The sequence below is a fragment of the Engystomops pustulosus genome, chromosome 3, assembly GCF_040894005.1.
Source record: "Engystomops pustulosus chromosome 3, aEngPut4.maternal, whole genome shotgun sequence".
Classification (NCBI taxonomy): Eukaryota; Metazoa; Chordata; class Amphibia; order Anura; family Leptodactylidae; genus Engystomops; species Engystomops pustulosus.
Window position 1 is genome coordinate 105,305,322 of NC_092413.1, and position 22,191 is coordinate 105,327,512.

The 22,191-nt window shown below is 37.5% G+C and overlaps 1 protein-coding gene across 2 annotated transcripts; it reads right to left on the bottom strand.

The window, feature by feature from the left end:
* Window positions 1–8,760: 8,760 nt before the first annotated feature.
* VGLL2 (vestigial like family member 2) lies at window positions 8,761–20,603 on the bottom strand. Of its 2 annotated transcripts, none has more exons than XM_072141718.1 (4): window positions 20,383–20,603; window positions 18,813–19,122; window positions 12,892–13,407; window positions 8,761–9,655 (listed from the first exon to the last, which is right to left on the bottom strand). In XM_072141718.1, exons 1-4 carry the CDS (start codon window positions 20,461–20,463, stop codon window positions 9,615–9,617), a joined length of 948 nt encoding a protein of 315 aa, XP_071997819.1. In that variant the 5' UTR covers window positions 20,464–20,603; the 3' UTR covers window positions 8,761–9,614. The 2 variants fall into 2 exon arrangements, with proteins under 2 accessions (XP_071997819.1, XP_071997817.1); XM_072141716.1 differs by lacking the exon at window positions 8,761–9,655 and adding an exon at window positions 9,664–9,796.
* Window positions 20,604–22,191: the final 1,588 nt, after the last annotated feature.

The following is a 22,191-nucleotide window of genomic DNA, read 5'->3' on the forward strand; positions in this document are numbered from 1 at the left end:
AAGGAAACACATGTAAAAATTATGAAAATTAATCTGCCTAGCCCTTATACTATTGTCTCATACTATTATTCGTAGCGCAGGAAGTAAGAATTCTCCTTATAGAGAGTATGCCAAATAAAACAACCTTATAGGTGTGTGGAGAATTATAGCCATTGATGCTCCGCCAGGGGATTCTAGGAATATGCAAATACGTTTTCAAAGGTGGGAAATTGCTACCTTGAAACCAGCCCCCTTAGCACCAAGCATGGCTTACAAAAAACCTAATAACATGATTACCGTATTTTTCGGACTATAAGGCGCACCGGATTATGGTGGATGGTAAACTTAATTTTAGTGACCAGAGCCAGGCGGCTGCTGCTAAAACAAATAAAATTATGGGATGTATCAAGAGAGGAATAGATTCTCATGATAAAGACATAGTTTTGCCCTTATACAAATCCCTGGTCAGACCACACATGGAATATTGTGTACAGTTCTGGGCACCAGTGTATAAAAAGGATATAGTAGAGCTGGAACGGGTGCAGAGGAGAGCAACCAGGATTATTAGGGGAATGGGGGGACTAGAATACAATGACAGATTACAAAATTTGGGATTATTCAGTTTAGAAAAAAGACGACTGAGGGGAGACCTCATTACAATGTACAAATACCTGAACGGCCAGTACAAGGATTTCTCCAAAGATCTTTTTACACCTAGGCCTGTGACCAGAACAAGGGGGCATCCTCTACGCCTAGAGGAGAGGCGATTTTACCATCAACATAGACAAAGGTTCTTTACTGTACGAGCAGTGAGACTGTGGAACTCTCTGCTGCAGGAGGTTGTTATGGCAGATTCTATGTACATGTTCAAGAGAGGCCTGGATACCTTTCTGGAGAGCAAAAATTTCACAGGTTATGGGGATAAAACATTTATTTAATTCTTAAAGGTTGGACTTGATGGACTTGCGTCTTTTTCCAGCCTTATATACTATGATAAGGTGCACCATCAATAAATGCCTGCTAAAACATCTAGGTTCATATATAAGGCGCATCGGATTATAAGGCACACCTCATTATAAGGATGAATGACCAGCTGCTGGCAGACCTGTGCACAGTTCAAGGTAGCTGCTGTCTGTAAATGAGGTTCATACATAAGGCGCACTGGACTATAAGGCGCACCTTTGATTTCTGAGAAAATCAAAGGATTTTTTTGTGCGCCTTATAGTCCAAAAAATACGGTAAGCCAAACCTATTATTATATCTATTATTTGTAGTCATATCAATGAACCTACTATATTGTAAACCATGAACTCATATGCATTTTATAGCATGCTGTAAAACAGATTAAATAGCAGATGACATGTTATTGGTTCAAGTTTATATATTTATAAATATTTTTAAAAGAGCAATAGCTAATACTGGATATGATTTACCTTTATTATTGTAAGCTACATTAGCTCCGTTACAGCTTGATGGTAATCTATTAGATACTGCAGTTACATAGCCATGGCAGTGCTGAATTGTCTAATGTGAAAATATACATAATATTAATGACATTGATTCTATTCTTCTCACTGCACAATCTTAGTGAATAGCACACTGGGTTCAAAAACACTGATTATATCTAACCTTTCAGAGATCCAGACTTAAGCTCAGCCGGTGCTTGGCATGGATCTAAATAGAACTTCAAAGCTCAAGTGATAGATCCTAGTGGGCTCCTGACTGAAGAAGAAACTTGAGACAACCTTTAAGATTTATTTCCCTGCAAGCTTTGGATAATTTAAAGATACTGAATAATATGGCGACAGGAGTGATGTTAGGATGGACAGTTTCCAGAGTATCTTGTTTCTGTCCTCTCTCACAAAATTGGGCACAACTTACCATCCAAGTTACAAGTGAGTATTCAGAGGAACTATGCCGCAGAAGAAGATATTCAAGTGACATGGAAGTACTCTTTGTATAAACTGCAATAAATCACTGACTTTTAGACAAGGTGTGGAATTACCACAGATTCCATGCAAGTGTTTTCTTTGCTTATGTTGTCACTTTGTCTCAGTACTCATGTTGCAGTTGGCCATGAGAGCTTAATAACGTCTGCTAGAAATAGGAACACCTTTCTTTTTGACCTATTATTTTTCATACAGTTTTACTTTTATAAAAATGGTCCCAGAATTACAACTTGTCAACTGGATAGTTACAAAGTGTCATCTAGAGTCCCACTGCTGGATCCCTTACACATTAGGAAAACAAGAGTCTCATGACCTCTGTTTGAGTGAAGAGATTTTGCACATGTGTGCTCTTGTTTCATTCAAAAGTAATGAGATTGATTAAGAAATAGGTACCCAGTCAGTGGGAGGAAAAAAGTGATCCTTGCACACTTTAACAGCCTGTGAATCTGCAGCACAGTGGGCTCTGCTAACACCCCAAAGAGCCCTCCAAGTTTATAAGCATAATTTTAAAAGTTTATTTTAGAAAGAAGGAGGTCATGGAAAACAAATATAAATCTATAGATCTACTAGTAAGTGCTCCTGCTTTATCGATGATTTGGAAATAGATTAAACTAAATGTGTGTGGCAACCATCTAACCCTGCACTTGTTCATGCAAGGACACACTACACATGGCCTGCGATCTATCTAGCTCGAATTCACCTTTTCCTCTGCTTCCATGAGAAGAGAGAAAAAAGTACAAATGTATGAATATTCACTGCGATGACACTTTACAATTCATTTTTAACAATAATAATTTCTATTGTGTAACAATGAGAGATAATAGATATGTTTCTTTTAAGGCTTTATTTAAAATGACATTGGATTTAACCCCTTAGCGCATTTTGACGTTATGTACGTCAATGTGGCCTATTGGCGCATCCTGTGGTACATGCACGTCTTAGAGATCACACATGCTCGGGCGCAGAGCCTGTGTAACAGCTGCGGTAGCCTGGCTGTGACAATCATCTCCATGGCAACCCAGAGGTCCAATGAAGGACCCCAGAGCTGCCAGATGTGCTGTGCATCTGCATTGGCTGACTGTATTGATACACTGCCATACATCAGTATGGCAGTGTAGTAGACTTAACAAGCAATCAGAGAGGGCCAAAAAAGAAATGTAAAAAAAGTTTTAAAAAATGTATTTACAAATAAAATAATTTAACAAAAAATAAAAAAAATGTCCCCAAGTCCCCAATTCATTACAAAACTCCCATCCTACTTAAAGAAGTGAAAATTAACAAACAAACACTACACATTTGGTATCCCTAGGTTTGTAACAAGCTGTTCAATAACATGAAATCATCACTGAGCCCGCTTGGGGAGGACTGTGAAAAAAACCCATAAAAATAAATGCCAAAAATTAAAGGCGTTTGAAACATAAAATGCTATGTAAATAATATGTTGCCATAATTGTACTGACTTACAGTAACATAAGTAATATTTTATCTATGCTATAAAGGTATAACCTCCCCAAAATATTATTAAAATAAATTCTGCAAAAAATAATCCCTCATTCACAAAAAAATGTAAATGTCATAGCTGGTATGACACACCTAGGAAAACGCCAGCAAATAGTAACATCTTTTATGGCAAAGCTGTCTGCAGCATGAAGAGTAATGCATAAATTATGGGGGGTTACCTTAGGTCACATTCAAAGGTTTATCATTTGTGGGAAAAAAAGACAAGATTTGACTTTCCCAGAAAGCAATCTAGAGGTTGGTACAGAGAAATCCAGATTTTGTTGGACAATGTACACACAGCTTATAGATCCTCCCTTCGCCATCCTCATCTATGGAAAATTAATGAATGCCACAATGTTTTCTATATCCTTTAAGTCCTTGAGGGTTAAGTTTCCAAAATGGTGTCACTCTTTGCGGTTTTCTTCTGTTCTGGAAACTCAGGGACTCTGCAAATGAGGCATAACCCCCGAAATCCATTCCAGCAAACTCGAAAAGCTAATTGGTGCTCCATCCCTTCTGAGCCCCTTTGTGTGGCCATATACGAGTTTACAACCACATATGAGGTATTAACATATTTAAGACAATTATCATAACAAATGGGGTGTTTTTAACCCCTTGTAAAAAAAAATTATATTTTGGGGCCATAGCAACAAACTTCAATTTTTCATTTACAAGAGTTAAAGTGAATTACGGTGTTTTGACTGTTATGGTATCTCAGGAACTTTCCAAATATGTTATGACACCATAAAATAATCCCATCAAAATCCACCCTCCAAAATCTCAATGGCTCTCCTTCCCCTCTTTGCCCTGCCATTGTTCCATAAAACAGGTAACATTAACATGTGGGGTATCGCCATGCTTGAAAGAAACTGCACAACAAATTTGAGATTTGTTTTCTCCTTCCATCCAGCACAAATGTGTACATTTTATGTCCAAATAAACATGTTATTGTCAAATTAAGAACATTCTAAATATAACCGCCATTTAGCTTTAAATTATGTTAGAACAAAAGCAGTTTTTAATAGTTTGATTTAGAATTTAGAAATGAGTTAGAAATGGGGTGCTTTGTCTGGGTTTCTAATTAATAAGATTTTCAAACCCCTATAATAATAAATAGCTAATATCTAAAATAAACATTGTTGATTGAATTTTAATTGACATACAAAAACATTAAGCAGGCATATGATAAATGATAGTTAGTATTTTTGATGGTAGGGCTATCTCTCTGAAAAGAATAACATTTAGAATCTTAAAAATGGGGAATCTTTTCAAAATTTCCGCAAATTTCCAATTTTTTTTATTTATAAATAAATAATATATTAACTAAAATTCATTTGGGCAAGTTAAAGCATTCTAAAGTTATTACCACATATAGTGTCGGGCTTGGTACTTAAGGTAAAAATAAGCTTGGTTCTTAAGGGGTTAATGGACCATGTTGGATTACCATATGTGGCCCATAAACAAGACTTATGCTGCTTTTTTCTGATCTCAGACAAACCCTGTATATATAAATGTAGATGAAATTTTGAAATGCTCATCTCTTAAAAAAAATCACACTAAACCCTCAGGGTCACCCAATGTTCCCAGCTGTGCAATAAGATACCCAAGTGATGCCAATATTATGAACATCTTGTTGAAAGATCTTATGTAATCCTGATGATAGATCTCATGTACTTAGACAAACAAGATCATCTTAGGATGTTGAATGCATAAGACTTTGGTTATACCCAATAGGCTTGAAGATTTAGCACAATTTATTTTTATCCATGTTAATGTGAATGCAACTTCATGGTTTCCTAATGAACAAATATGATGGCACTAATGATGGCAAATATGATCATGATAAATGACTTAGCTTTAGAGGAAATGTTCTTCCGTCCACTGACACATCATTCAGCATCATTGAGGATCTGATACTGCTGAGAAAAAAATATTACTACACAGTGTATTTATTGTAAAGTGGAATTTTGCTGCTCTGTTCTTTTCAGGATGATTGTCCATGCATTCTCCATAATGTATCATCATTAATTTAATTAAAACACACATATGGCAAATTAAATGTGTCCATAGTCAAGTATAACAATGATCTATCATGACACATCTATTGCAGAAATGTTAGCATCTGCTTCATACATCTAAATTTGAATATAAAAAAGTGAGAAAAAAAAGTACAGATGGTCCCCTACTTAAGAACACCCGACTTACAGGCGACCCCTAGTTACAAAGGGACCCCTGGATGTTGGTAGTTTAGTGTAATTTAGCCTTGGGCTACAATACATTTCTATAACAGTTTTAAAGGTGTCTGCAATGAAGCTTTATTGTTAATCCTGGTTCTGATGACAATCCAACATTTTTAAAATCCAGTTGTCACAGAGACCAAAAAGAATTTTGCTGGGGTTACAATTATAAAATATACAGTTTCGACTTGCATACAAATTCAACTTAAGAGCAAACCTACAGAACCTATCCTGTACGTAACCCGGGGACTGCCTGTATAGTAAAAAAGATTATATATAAGTTAAATGAAGACAAAAAAATAAACCCAAACAATTACAGAGAAAGTATTGAGGTCTGCGATTTGAATTTGTTTACTTTTTAAATGGAATGTCATATTTAAGCCTTTCTATTCATTTTGCTTTTTGTGTGGTTATTTTTCCCTGGGGAGAGTGCACTCAATTCCTACTGAGAGTGTTGCAGCAGCGGATCCAGCGTTTTTAATTTAACATATCCGAACGAAAAGCATAACCTTTAGGAAAGCCATTATGAAATTATATTATATTGATCAGAGACAATCTATTTCCAAGTTAATGTAGGGTTTTACATGTACAAATTTACCTAATTTAAGTTCCAGTGTGTTTCTGAGGACTTAGTGATGATTTATGTTTAATCAGATTCTTAGCAGCCTCCACTCATCAGCTAATAGCAGAAACAGAGGCTGTCAGAAGAGTTGTGCTAACCACACGTATACAGTATAAGTGAATGAGAACAGAGCTGCAGTAACATAGAACGGTGAACACAAAAAATGCACCAGCTATGTCTTTTTCAATTAGGTGACCAGTGACGTTATTGTTGGACTGAGGGCCTTAACTAAGGTGAGGCTGGGCCGCATAGCAGCCTTCTGAATATAGCACCTTCCCCCTTAAAAAAATATGCATATTTGCACACACACATTTATACACTCATATATACACAAACCATTTATATATACAGATACAGTTCCTCACTCATATACATTTATACAATCTTGCACACATACACACATTTATAAACTTATGCACACACATTTATGTACACATATTTACACTTATACATACAGTATATACACAAGTTATACACACACAGTATATATAAATCTTATACACACTCAGTGTTTATACACCAAATATACACATATAGTATATACAAATGACATGTGCACACACATATAGAACATATACATATCATATATACACACACATACACAGCAAATATACACTCATACAATACCATATACAGGCACGCAGCAGATACAGACACGCATACAAAATACACACCCCACAAAGACATACAGCATATACACATCACATATACACACATACAATACCATATACAGTAATACACTATATATATATATATACATATATATACAGGCGGTCCCCTACTTAAGAACACTCGACTTACATACGACCCCTAGTTACAAACGGACCACTGGATATTGGTAATTTATTGTACTTTAGTCCTAGGCTACAATAAACAGCTACAACAGTTATAAATGATGTCTGTAATGAAGCTTTATTGTTAATCCCGATTCTTATGACAATCCAAAATTTTTAAAATCCAATAGTCACAGAGACCAAAAAAGTTCTGGCTGGGATTACAATGATAAAATATACAGTTCAGACTTACATACAAATTCAACTTAAGAACAAACCTACAGACCCTATCTTGTATGTAACCTGGGGACCGCCTGTATATATATATATATACACAGAGTGCACATAGTTGACAAAGATTACGGGAAGTATAAATAAGAGATTCCAGTCCTGTCATTCTGCTGTTCCCTTTTCCTCCCCTAACATGTCTTATCTAAGCTGTGTACTGTGGAAGAAGTGAACTGTTATATACTTATTATAATGTACAATGTGCAGCATAGCATGTAAAAAATGGTACACATCCTCCATTATTTAGTGTATCAGGCTGGTTTCTGGGGCCCCTGACACTGCCGGTCCCATAGCAGCTGCTATCACTGTAGTTACGCCCCTGGTTGGACCCTCACTTGTATGAAATATATGAACAATATGAAGTGATAACTCAGTAAGTAACTACATTCCAAAACAACTAACAAAAAATGTAATAATGTAGCAGATATGTGTCCTGTGTTTGTAAACTGAAACTACAAATCCACAATGAATCCTGATAGATCCCTTTGTGTTAGGGATACCTCATGTTGCCCTTTCTTTTATTGCAACTGTATGAATATCATTTTAGTCTATATTATTCTTGTTATGAAAAAGCAAAGGAAACAGACTAGCGCAACACTAAAGTGAACAGAGAGAAGTTTCAAGGCTAGAAATTACACTTTGTAAAGGGCTGTCATTCCTATTATGACATATTTGTATATGGATTTCCAATATTTTACACAACATAAGCAACATAGTTCATCTGCTCAGTTTTGTACAAATGTATTGTTGGTCAATAAATATATTTTTTTCTGAAATATGATTAAAAGCAGAATTTTTTTTGTGAACTACAACATGTTCAGTGTCATTCAGTATCAAATAACATACATTTGCATAACATAACCAACCTACTGAAGTCTAAGAGCACACATACTGAGCACACATACAAGTTTATTTGTTGTGCAAGAAATATTTTTCCTGTATTTTATTTTTGTAGAACATAACTGGAGTATAAGAGCACACATAGTGAGAAGTGTCCACATAGTGTCACATATAAATTAAGCAGAATGTTAATTAAATTCATCCTTCATTATTAGACATTGCCCTGTGGTATTGCCAGATAACCCTGGGCAAAGTGGGCAAAGTATTGGATATCAAGGCCATAAACCACCAAGCTGTTGCTGCTTTCAAATATTTCTAGACATAGAAATCTCACCCAGGCAGATACTTGAATGTAATACCAACATTTATCCATCTTGACGACTGTGTGTAGTGCCAGGAGAGTTAAATTAAGTATGGAAAGAATGAGCTCTCATTGCAAGTTCTCTACCAAATGCAACTTCTCCAGCCATGACTGCTAAGAAAACCATTGCACTGATATAAGTAGCTTGTGCTTTATGCCCTATGTACTTTATTCTCTATTTATATGTGTTCTGATCAAGGACCAACAGATCTAAGGACAAGAAGATATTTTAATGCAGAAACTCTACAATTAAATACATCTCACAATTTCCCAAACAAATTAAAGTGACAAGATGACAGGAACATAAACATACGTAGTGATGCAATGGTCACACTAAAATGTGTCTCTGCAGAATATCACCTTTCACTCTGCTGCAGTTGTTCCATCCATGTAGGCTGTCAGTTTTGAAAAGCAATTCTTCTTTCATCATAAAATTCTCTTGTAAAAAAAAAAAAAAATCAAATGTGATTGTTGGGCTAAACCCTGAGAAGTGCCACCTTGCTTGTCATATTTTGGGAGTTCGAACAGTTGTCCATTTAACAGCTGCATTTCTATAAGCCTTGGGCAGGTGGCTCCTGATAGATTCTTACCACTCACAAAAGACTGGATTGAATGTCCACATATGGGCTTTTAGTCCATCAACCTCTAGTCTGTTCATTTATGTCCATAGTCTGCACGTGTCATGTGTGCTCTGTGCTCTGTGTAGTCATAAAACGAATATTACAAACACACTAGACTTCTGTTCTTCAGGCAGCTTGGTTTGGAAAGTACAATTTCACTTAGGCATAAAAAATATTCACAACAAAAATAGTCTTTTTTTCCTCATAAGAATGCAAGTTAATTATATTAATATATAATTATATCTCTATATATATTTTTGGTGGCACCAATTTTGATCACATTTTAAATAAAAATATGAGTCTTTTGAGTTGGGAGGGATTAAGAATGTCTCCTGCATTGCCGGTGATATGGAGTCCAGTTTCCATCCTCTGGTTGCAGTCTTAGTGCTGGAACACATGTTCTGGGTCTTGGATAAAGTGATTTGGCTGAGAGTCTTTGAGAAGATCAGCTCAGGAGAGGTCCTCCACAGAAGGTGTAGCGTCGAGCTGTAAACCAAGATCACAAGCTGTTACCACCAAACCAAAGCAGCTCAGAATGCCACCAATTCTACAAGGTAGTGAGGATCTACATGGGCAACAGGTTTTAAAACCAGTACAGATCCTTGCTTTTATCCTGAGGCTGTAAACCTGGGAATGGAGGAGGCAGAGAAGCAGAGTGAGGAAGAGAGAGGTGGTTGAAAAGGGTGGAAAGAATTAAAGGTACAAGATATTTATGAATAGGGTATAATAAAAGTTGGGGGTGGCCATTTATGAGGAAATTGGTACAGTGATGAAATAAAAAGGGATTCTATAGATTCATATAATGGTAAATAAAAAAGAAAGAAAAGAGCACGTACAATTAATTAAGTTCTAGAGTTTTTGGTGACAGATATCATGATAGATAAGTGAAAGATATACTTATATAGCTAAAAAGCTATAGAACCCCTTTTTAGGTATTCAAGTTTATACAACAAAAATCTACAAGGGACTTTATTAGTAAAACAAATTAGGGAAACAAATGACATGTTCCAATGTTTATGTGAGCTCTCAATTTTTTTAAGTGACTGTCAAACAATAAAAGTAAGCATCATGAAGGCTCCATCTCTACTGCTTATTTAGTTCTCTACATGCTGTTAATGCATATTTAGGGCATATCTGTTTCTCAGGTATAAATCTAGAAATCTGTGATGGTGGCCAGGCGGAAATAGTTGTCATGTAATAGTGTAAAATGAACATGCCTTGCTTTTACAGTAACTTTCTATGCAAACTAATCTCAGGCATTTTATCTGATAATACGTTATCATTACAGCTCATATTGACACCGCCAAACATTTTCTCTTTGTCTAAGGGTTGTCTATGAACTCTTGTCAACCCTTCAATCATATCTCTCTATTTTCCTTTTTGTCTTCTTCACCAACCTTGAATTTATCCGAATCAACATCACAATATCATAATGACAGGGTTTCTAACTGTGCGTAAATAAAATGTGTTCCACTGCCTTTAAACAAAGGGCATTTACAGACAAGTCTTATTGTTGTAATTGATATAGTTGTACTGTCATTTTTGCAGGCTGGTAAGGTATTCATATTAGTATTGTGCATTGTAGGCACATATCAGTATAATATTATGTAAATCTAAATGGCTGTTATTCTTCTGATAAACCATCCAGAAATAATAATCAGATTGATAATCCTTCTGACTAATTTATAGCATGAATAATATTTATAAATGATTCTTCTTTAGGATCTAAAAGTATAGCATTTGACTATTGTTAATAAGACTTTACACCAGCCTTGTTATCTATAAACACGACTGCCAACATCAGTCATTACAAGGATTCCTTTCAGTTGTTAACACATCACAACATACAACGTCTGAACTGATCAATTATCTAAATCCTGATTCAAAGAACCTGTAACAATATCTTTCACAATCCAGGAAAGAAAACCCCAAACAAAAAGACAACTGAGACAAATGTACGGGGCAGGAATGTATTGCATGGATGGGATGAATGCTTCACCATCAGTGGTGCAAACACTGAGAAACAATTCAGAAGAGCTGAAAGTGAGAAGTCCACTAACCACCACCAGATAAATCAGATGAGAGACAATAAGCTTCCTTTGTTTTCTGATGCTTTCTTTGTAAGACATTTTTTGGATATTTGTATAATGTAGTTCCTTTGAAGAAGAGATATTACCATTGACACCAAAACTTATTATACAAACTATAGTCTACAAATGTATTACCTAAATATCTATGGCTCTTAGCTAATCCATTAAATGTTATGTAAACTCTAAGAGATAAAACTACAAAAAATAAACAGCTTATTTCCTTACAGGGCAAAAAACCTTTCTCGTCCAAAAGTCTGGAATGAATAACTTTGTTTTTATATTTCCATCTTAGCCAAAAAGGTGGAACCATTGCTATCTGCAAATGGAAATCCTACAACTTTGTGAAAGATGGTGGGACGGTATAAATAGGGACACTTCCATTATTATCTACAGAAATAGTCATACGTAGTCATATGTGACATGTCAACAATAAAGAAGACCAGAGCCAGGATCGTGATGAGTAAGAGCGCAGGTGAGTATGTTTAGTTTGTTTTTTGTTAAACTAAATGGTAGCTTTCCTTTAAAACTAAGTTACCTCCAGCAATTCACAGCAAATGTGTTTATGTTGTGTGAATAAGGTATCAAATAGACACTAAACATTATTTGTGGTACAATCTACAACTGCACATAATATTTAAAGAAAATCTACCATCAAAAGCAAGCATGATAAACCAGGGGCGCTTACACACAGATCCAGGCAGTGTAACTGTTGTAATCTTCTTATATTTGTTATCCATGGCCTCCTTCCATCTAAAATCAACTTTTAAAATTATATTAACGAGCAAGAGGGACTATCTTAGCCCCTCTGTGATTTGGCTTTACAGGCTGTTACAATGTCTCACCAATTCTGTGCTACCTCAACGCTAAGATTACTACATTAAGCAAACAGTCTGTTAGGCCAATTCACAGAGGGGCTAGAATAGCCCCTTGGGCTCATCATCATGATTAAAAAAATTAATTTAGAAGGAAAGGGACCATAGATAACAAATAAGAAGATTACCACAGTCACGGTACCTCGATCTATGAGTAAGTGTCCCTGGTTCATCAGGCTTGATTTTGATAGTAGATTTCCTTTAATATGCTGCTGCTAGGTGAGTGATAAACTCCAGACGTATCACTTTTTTCAAAAGTACTGGTGGTGGATATGGATTCTCTAACTCTTGCATGACCAGCGTTTGTGGTACAAAGATGATGGTGGATTAAGTTAAGGTGTATATTTCTTTGTAAGGCCTGATGCACAAGAATGTATGCTCGTCTGAGCCATAGCCTGGTGTACATACAGCTTAGTGCAAGAGAGAGGGGGAGTGAGTGCTCCTCACCCCTCCCCTCTCCATTGAAAGCAGAAGGGCAGTGCCATAAAAACGGCAAAATGTAGAACTTTTCTTATATTTTGCGGTCCAGTGTGCTCACTGCACTGTTACCAGGTGCCATAGACCTCCATGGGGGGGCTCATCACTGGCCCCAATGCGGTCGTGTGCATGGGGCCTATGACTGCAGTGGTGAATAGACAGGATGAACCTAGTTTTAAAGGGTAATTTTCTTGTCACTTTTTATACAACTTACATGTATATAATGGCATCTTTACTTGAAAAGTGCCATCTGTAAAGGTGAAGGAGTCCGAACCTTGCTTACCTGCATCAACATTGAGGCTAAGGCTTTGTCCCATGTCTCCTGCTGGTCCTGGGTACGGCCCAGGGCTTGTCCATGCAGATGCAGATGGCTCTCCCTTGCTTATGTCGCATTGTGTGGCACCAGGCGCTGTACCTGCTGGTGTGATCCTGTGAGGTCTGACTGATGCTGGGACAAGTAAAGAACTGTAGCGGGGATCAAAGTGTGTACTGTATACCTCATGCATGCCAGCCCGTGGATAACTAGAACCCTGGCTGTTTATAGCTCCCCCAATAGAATATGGGTGGTGGTGATGGTGATGGTGATGTGCATGGTGCCAGGGCTCAGTTGGTCCCTGGTGTAGATGACTATGAAGAGAAGCAGGGGAATAAGGGTCTGCTCCAAAAGGGATTTCTGTATGAGGACCACTTAGAGGACCGGCTAGGCTGCTGCCAAGGCTTGGTGGAGCTGCTGAAGGTTGGTAGCTGCTGTTCCAAAATGATGGAGGAAAGCTCCGTTGACTCATTGGAAAAGATGGGTCTGTGGAATAAGACAAAAACATCATTCAATAATATCATATATTTACGGCATGTCAAGCAAGTAGGTAATGAATGGTCTTACATAGGACTGAAAGAACAATCACTGCATTCGAACAATTGTATAATGTTGCATTTTTTAACCATGATGATACCTTTCCCTTAAAGGGGGTCTGTTAACGGGATTTCACATTTTCATCTAATGACAGGTTCCTATAGTCTATTTAATAGTAATTACCAGTTTGCTTTTATAATTAACATTACTGCTTCCACTCACATTTAAAAGTTGATAAAAGTTTACCTGACTCCCTGCCAGAGTCACCATCATTATTTTCACAATGCTGTAATAACTCTCCTTCCTGCTCACTCTTCCCCCTCCCTCATACATACATGCGCTAACTCTAAACTGCAAGAAAGTCTCTGAAAGCTTACTTCTGCATGAGGGGAGGGAGAAGAGGGAGCACGGAGTAAAGCAGTGTGCAGATAATGATGATGACTCGATCCAGTTTGCTGGCAAGGAGCCAGGTAAACCTCTATCAACTTTTAAAAGTGAGTGGAAGCAGTAATGTTTATTATAAACGCACATTGAGAATTAGTATTAAACAGACTACGAGGACCATTCATTAGGTAAAAATGTGTGTCCTGCTGACAGCTTTGTATGTCTCATCATGGTTAAATTCAGCATTTTACAATTGTTCTCTGCTTATTGTACATAAGCTTTTGTTTACAATTTTTTGTACATGATGTGAGGTATGTGTATGTGTAGAGTATCTTTTAATGAGCCTCTTTTTACTATAAAAGAAAGATAGCTTGTTAGGTTTGCACCTTGAGGCTCTGCAGAAAGCGTTTCCTTCTTATGGGTGAGATGTACCATTGTATACGTATACAGCGCAATACAGTCTTGGCTTCTGTCCGATGAATACCTTTTACATAAAACATAAACAAATGCAATGCAGATGTTCGTATGTTACTATTGAAAATGAACATATGAATCTTAATATTAATTGTATATCAGATGTGTGGAAACTGTATTATAGTAATTCCTATGTTATTGCAGTGTATAGTAGAAGTATGTAGAAGCATTTAGTAGCCTATTGATTCTAGATACTCTATAGAAATTTCATTCACATGTCACTTATAGCAGCAACTCTGTCAGGTTTGGTAAAAGATAGAGGGGCTAGTACTGCAAAGATCAGCTCACTACAGCTATTTCTTCACTGTTAAGTATGTGCATAAATATGTGTGCAATGTGTATGTACATGTGTGTATTGTGTAAATATTAGCGTAAGGTGCATATATACTTGTGGGTGGGCTGTGTACATTTTTGTATAATGTATATATTTAGGTATATAAATCATTCAGCAATACAAAGTAAGTGTGCTATTGCAGTACTATGTATGTGTATGGTATAGTTTTACAATAAAGGGCTTGCATTTCAGTACTGCATATGATTGCAATAGCATCATTATATATATATATATATATTTTTTTTTTTTAAAAAGAAAGTCCAAAGCAACACATACAAACAATAGTTGGGTGCACGCCTACTAGGGCCGGGAGTCAGGTCCACAAAGATATCCGTGTAGAAAAAGCTTGGCTTGAGAAAGGCTCACACCAAGCCAAAACGTTGCTGCTGTATACAAAGAGGTGAGGCAGCACTCGGGAAAAGTTATGAACTCGGGTGCTATTCCCAGGACCTGAACCAAGGTCCATCAAAACATAGAACAGCAAAAAAATGGCAGCACTCCGAGATTTGTGGAAATCATAAAAACGTTGCAAGGCTCCAGATGCAAGGAGCCGAAACGTAGCCTTGACACATGTGTGAATAAATGATTACGTTTTTCTGATTTTTGAGTTTTGCCATTTTTTTGCTGTTCTATATATATATATATATATATATATATATATATATATATATACATATATATATTATCAAATCCAGATAGTCCTGGCTCTATCTGTTAGTGTAACTTACGATAAAAAATTGGCTCAAAATTGACCTACAACCATTCATCTATACTAAACCCAGTAAGGACACCAATTAAAATTTTTGTAAGCTTTGCTCTTAAAATATGCAAATAAAATAATTATTACTATAATATTTGTTTTATTCATCAGTTGTCAAGTTCTCCGCTTACATTTGGTCCTACTTAATGCAGATTTATTCAGATTATTGCTGAATCATCACGGGCTCAATACCTATATAAAATCCTGATGTTTAAATTTTTGTAAAATCTCATTAGTGTCTGACTGAAATTACTAGAATTGTTGTATTATGATCATGGAGAAGGCTGTTGCAAAAGATTACTAAGTTGCAGCCATAAACCTCTTCCAAAGACTGTGCTAATGTCTAATATTAGATACCGACAAAGCCTCCTCTGCAAAGACAGTGAACATAGGCTGTTGACATCATTTACCAGTGTCTGCCTGCATATCATCTTGCACCAATGGGTCGTTTTAGTAGGCGAGAATAAACCTTTTCATTTTTTTATATATGGGAATATATTTTCTCCAGTAAAATACATGTCTGTGCTGTTTTTAGTCATATCATAACCACACAATAGATAATAAGTATCTGATAGCTAGGACTTTTACCAATCACTACAATGAAGTTCAGAGTCCCCTCTTCCTGTTCACTACATAACCACAGTGGAGAATCATACAAATACAAAGCTGTTTTTTGGGTCAGCCTTTTGAATAAAAAAGCATGATAACATTCCTGACCACTGCTCAATGGTGGAATAAGGGGGAGCCAGTGGCTAGGATCACCCGTTCAAGTGAACAGTTGAAGTCCAAACAGTAAGGCCCACAATGATCAGACATTTCTCTCTGTGTATAAGTCAAAGAAAGTTATTTGTTATGTGTAAAACTCTTTGATGTTACCAATGGAAAGGTTTTCATCAAGCATCAAACCAGGTAAACCAGGAGAGAGTAAAACTTGGATTTCTAGATTCCACATTGTAATGCAACATTGTTTCAAATCCACTGTTTTTTAGTTTTATGTGGAGTCAAGGGTTAACTACTTTCCAGCTACATGGTACAATAAGAATACAAACTTAAAGATGAATGAAAAATTTACCTCTGTTACATCTGTAACTCTACCACTACCGAATGATAAGGAATACTATAATTATTTCATGATGCCAATTTCTTAATTTAAGAATTTGATATCCTGAAATAATTAGAAAAATGTTGTACCATTTGGTAATGTATACTTTCAAACTGTAAAGAAGATGTGAAATACATGAATGGGGATATTCTGCAGGATGTTTATGGATTTTTTATAAACCCCTTTTAGATGCAACCAAGAGTTTCAGAAATGTCATCAACAAATTTCCCATGTATGAACATCCCCTTATGTGCGACTGACTATCCAGTCTTAAGGTGGTGTGACATTCCAGGCGCTGAGAGTTCCAACAGAACTCAGCTCCCTAAAATCACTGTCATTTACTTATACAGAAGTTGTATATGTCACAAGAGGGGAAGTGCCCATTCATTTACATCAATTCATCCCCTGCAAATATCATGTTAAAATAATTTTTTTGCATTCAATAAACAGGATTCTAGTGGATTTAATAAAAAGTACATAATGCTGTTATTCTGCAATATTTTATAACATGGTACAGAAACTCCTTGGAGTACATTAACAAAACTTGTATAGTATAATTATTAATACTATTTCTATTATAAAATAATAATATAATAAAAGACACAGTCTGTACATGATTTGATAATGGCGATGGTCTATGAAAGTAGGGTAAGTATTATGCTACCAAAATTAATCACTCACAAATGTCACATAACTGAGACAGAGTTATATCTAAGTAACACATAATATTTGTAAGATCTATAAAGGAGAACAGTGCGATGTGTCAGTATAGCAGGGACGTCCTTGACAGTAGAAGAAGCTGAGTTGTTTTTAGATTTAGTTTTAACTTCTAAAAGCAAACCCCTTATTGATCAAATCTATTTACTAACAGTCACACAATGGGGTGTGTTAGCCACTACTAGATCACTGTAAAAAAGCCAGTTGTAATAAAGTTTGTCTGATGATTCTGCTTAGAAGTTGCAGTGGGGCTGAGTTTGTCATTTGCCATAGTTTTTCACATTGTTGAAAGTGCTAGTTAAAATGGTTAAAACTATTGTTTTGTTTTAATTGATGATCTAATGAGTTAAGTGACATGAATCTTTATGTAAATCATTCTGATGACAGTGGTTAGCTTCAACACATTTTCTGGCACAGACAGAGCAATACTAATAGTGTCTAATACTTTAATTCCACAGATACATGTTGTCCTTGCTCCAGTGTGAATCATTAGAGGTGTACATGCCTGTTCCCAGTCACTAAGTTGATGGATTAACCACAAAAATGAAGTTCCAATGTTTTTCTATCAGTGTGAAACTATAGAAGAACAAGCATCCAGCACTGGTACTACTCTCCAAGTAGCCACAGGAGCTTACAATGATCACTCATTATAACTTCCCATCTGTCAACAAATCAAGATGATTTGTCCCAAACTCATATTATCAACATAGATTTTCATGTCTAGAATTACATCTCCAAACCACTAACTGTTGCAATTTTCCTTATCTTTTGGAAGAGAGGTTAGAGGGGGAGACAAATAGGGGATTGCTCTAATCAGTATTTTAGCAATTTTTCAAGAAAAGACTAGGAGATTATTAAACAAGAAAGAGGAAAATAATTACTTTTTTTTATTTTGCCCTATGACCCATTTCCTACATTGGCTTGAAAATCATCAGGTGTGAAAGCACTCCTAAAATGGTTCACTCTGTCCTATAAACTTTGAACATACATTCACTTGCTGCATTATATTTATATACATAGAACAAATCACCCATATTTATTGCCATATATTACTGGAATTCTGTATGAAATGGCTAACCTATTAGCCCCAATATCCCCGTTTTATTTTTACTTTATTTCTTAATATTTGGAAACTAAGTTTTGTACTCACAACACAGATTTGGAAAACATTAAAAAAAACTCAATAAAATGATATGCATAAAAAGTGTGAAACAATAAATAATGTATTATTGACTATAGCTACCATTATAATTATTAACTAATGTCTATATAATAAAAGCTTAATTCAATAAAGTGTTTTCTAGAATTAGCCTACCCTAATAAGTTCCATATAATTTTATTATAGTATACTACATTCTTTTATTTAGTATTCCATCAAATTATACTAGAATTATACTCTATATGAATGAATTTGGATTGATTGGAATTCATTTATTGAAATCATTTATGAAATTGATGGAAATCATTTATGAAATTGATGGATTCAATTTACTCTTAACAGCATCCACTAATATTCTAACATTTGCAGTTTGTTTGGATGATTTTCCTAAAGGTGCCTAGAATGACCAGATACATGCCCTCACCTCTCCATGAGCTGGCACTGCGGGAAGCCTTGGCACTGCTGGGGGAGTAGCTGCTGGGCTGGCTGAGGGCTCTGCTGAAATGCTCGTCCACTACCGAGCTGATGTCTCCCTGGAAGTAAGTGAAGAGGACACATCGGGAGCTGAGGTACTCCGCCTCAGGGGGTCTCTCCTTCTCCGGGCTGCAGTCCTCTTCCTTAATACTGGCGGGGGCATGGCTGGAGAAGGAGCTGGCACTGCCGCTGGCACTACTACTGGAGCTGCTGCTGCCACTTTCCGGGGCTTCTTGCATCTTGGAGTAAAACGCTAGTTTCTAAATAAAAAAGAGAATGCCAATAAGAGTAAAGTTATATCGGCGGCGCTAAGAGGCAATAGTAATCACTACAAGTTACCAAGTATCAGAAAGGAAGTCACTGATTATTAAAGAAACACCTGTGATGTCCCGACTAGGCGAATCCTAGGAAGTAGCGGATAATATGTGACATGGGTCACCTGTCCGTTCTCATTGAGTTACCATCCAATTGTCAGTAACCACACCAAAACCCGTGACTTTCCACTCACAAAACGTCACCAAATGTCACCAGAGAAAGGTCCCACTCCGCATCCTGTAACTTACCGCAAATCCCGAACGAATTCTAACACCGGAGCGCTAATAATGGCCAAAGCCGAGCCCGGTATAAGGGAGCCCGGTACAGCAGAGTCTGGTGTACCTGAGCCCGGGAGAGCGGAGCCCGGTGCAGCAGAGTCTGGTGTACCTGAGCCCGGGAGAGCGGAGCCCGGTATAAGGGAGCCCGGTACAGCAGAGTCTGGTACCTGAGCCCGGGAGAGCAGAACCCGGTGTAGCGGAGCCCGGTGCAGCAGAGTCTGGTGTACTTGAGCCCGGGAGAGCGGTGCCCGGTGCAGCAGAGTCTGGTACCTGAGCCCGGGAGAGCAGAACCCGGTGTAGCGGAGCCCGGTGCAGCAGAGTCTGGTGTACCTGAGTCCGGTAAGCAGAGCCCGGTACAGCAGAGCTCGGTGTACCTGAGTCCGGTGCAGCACAATCCGGTATAGCGGAACCCGGCATAGAAGAGCCCGGTACAATAGGACGCGGTACAGCAGAGCCCTCAGAGCTCCAGTAACAATGGGGAATCTTTCCTCCAGTATTTCTGTATGAGATGCTTGCGGAATGGACTACAACAGGTGCAGGACATGGGAAACACAGTGTAACCCAAGTCTGTACAATTACCAAACAAAGAGCTGTGTCCAGACCTCTGCTCCACCTGTTCCCCAGCTCTGAACTATGAGCTAGTATATATATATATATATATATATATATATATATATATATATATATATATATATATATATATATATATACACTGCGCAGCCATGCAGAATGATATACATCATATTCCAATACAATGCAGTGTAGGGTGCAGGGTGCGGCACTTATTTGCTTTAGGGGTGCTAAGTCAATATTATGATTAGCACCTAATTACCCGGAGCCCAGCATGTGGCGGACACTTTACGGTTGAGAAGTTTCACACTTCGTTCTGTGGATAAATAGAAGTAGCAGCGCTGGGATGACACCTACCTGATGATAGGGACTATAGGCGGCGGTGAAGTAAGGCTGAGGAGGACCATACACTTGGTACATTACATCCAGGCAGCTCATGGCTAGCAGTGGAGGCCGGGGGTGACGCTGCTATGGGGGTGCTCTGGCTGCTCATTAATGTCCAGTGCTGCTCCTTGTCCACATGGAAATGTCCCCGGAGCTCCGTGGCGCCGCCGCTCTGCTCGGTGACTACCAGTCCAGTGCGGGACAGTGTGACAGGCGGGGGCATTTATCCAGCATGCAAGTGCTGCACACATGAGCAGGGAGAGGCGGGGCGCGGATTGTTGTGGTGACAACGTGTCTGCCACTGCTGGGACAATCCCTAGTCCTGCCATATCCCACCTAGTCCACCATACCCAGGAGCCCCTGCATCATGACAGGCAGGTACATGCCTCGTGTAGGACACGGTCCACTGCACTGGACCCGGCACGGAACCAGAACCGAGGGAACGTCTGCAAATATTCCATTGCAGAAAAACAAAGTGATGCAAAATACATACAGCATATAATATACCATATAATACATATACCATATGATACATACAGTGTGCCGCCCTATACCATATAATATATACAGCGTGCCGCCCTATACCATATAATACATACAGTGTGCCGCCCTATACCATATAATACATACAGGGTGGCGCCATATACCATATAATATATACAGCGTGCCGCCATATACCATATAATACACACAGCGTGCCGCCATATACCATATAATACATACAGGGTGGCGCCATATACCATATAATATATACAGCGTGCCACCATATACCATATAATACATACAGTGTGCCACCATATACCATATAATACATACAGTGTGCCACCATATACCATATAATACATACAGCATGCCGCCCTATACCATATAATATATACAGCGTGCCGCCCTATACCATATAATACATACAGTGTGCTGCCATATACCATATAATACATATAGCGTGCTGCCTTATACCATATAATACATACAGCGTGCACCACTATACCATATAATACACACAGCATGCAACCATATACCATATAATACATACAGCATGCCGCCATATACCATATAATACATAGAGCATGCCGCCATATACCATATAATACATACAGCGTGCTGCCATATACCATATAATACACACAGCGTGCCGCCATATACCATATAATACAAACAGCATATAATTTTCCATATAATACATACAGCATGCTGCCCTATACCATATAATACATACAGCGTGCCGTCATATACCATATAATACATACAGCGTGCTGCCATTTACAATATATTACATACAGCGTGCCGTCTTATACCATATAATACATACAGCGTGCCCCTATATACCATATAATACATACAGCGTGCAGCCATATACCATATAATACATACAGCGTGCAGCCATATACAATATAATACATACAGCGCTCAGCCATATACCATATAATATGTACAATATGCAGCCATAAAACATAGAATACATACATCGTGCTGTGACAAACCATAGAATACATACAGTGTGCTTGAATATACCATAAAATACATACAGCATGCAGCCATATATCATAAAATACATACAGAGTGCTGCCATAAAACATAGAATACATACAGCGTGCTGCCATATACTGTAAAATACATACAGCATGCAGCCATATGCCATAAAATACATACAGCATTCAGAAATATAACATAAAATACATACAGCGTGCCTACATATAACATAAACTACATAAACCGTGCTGCCATACATACAGCATTCAGACATATAACATAAACTCCAAACAGCGCGCTGCCCTATAACAT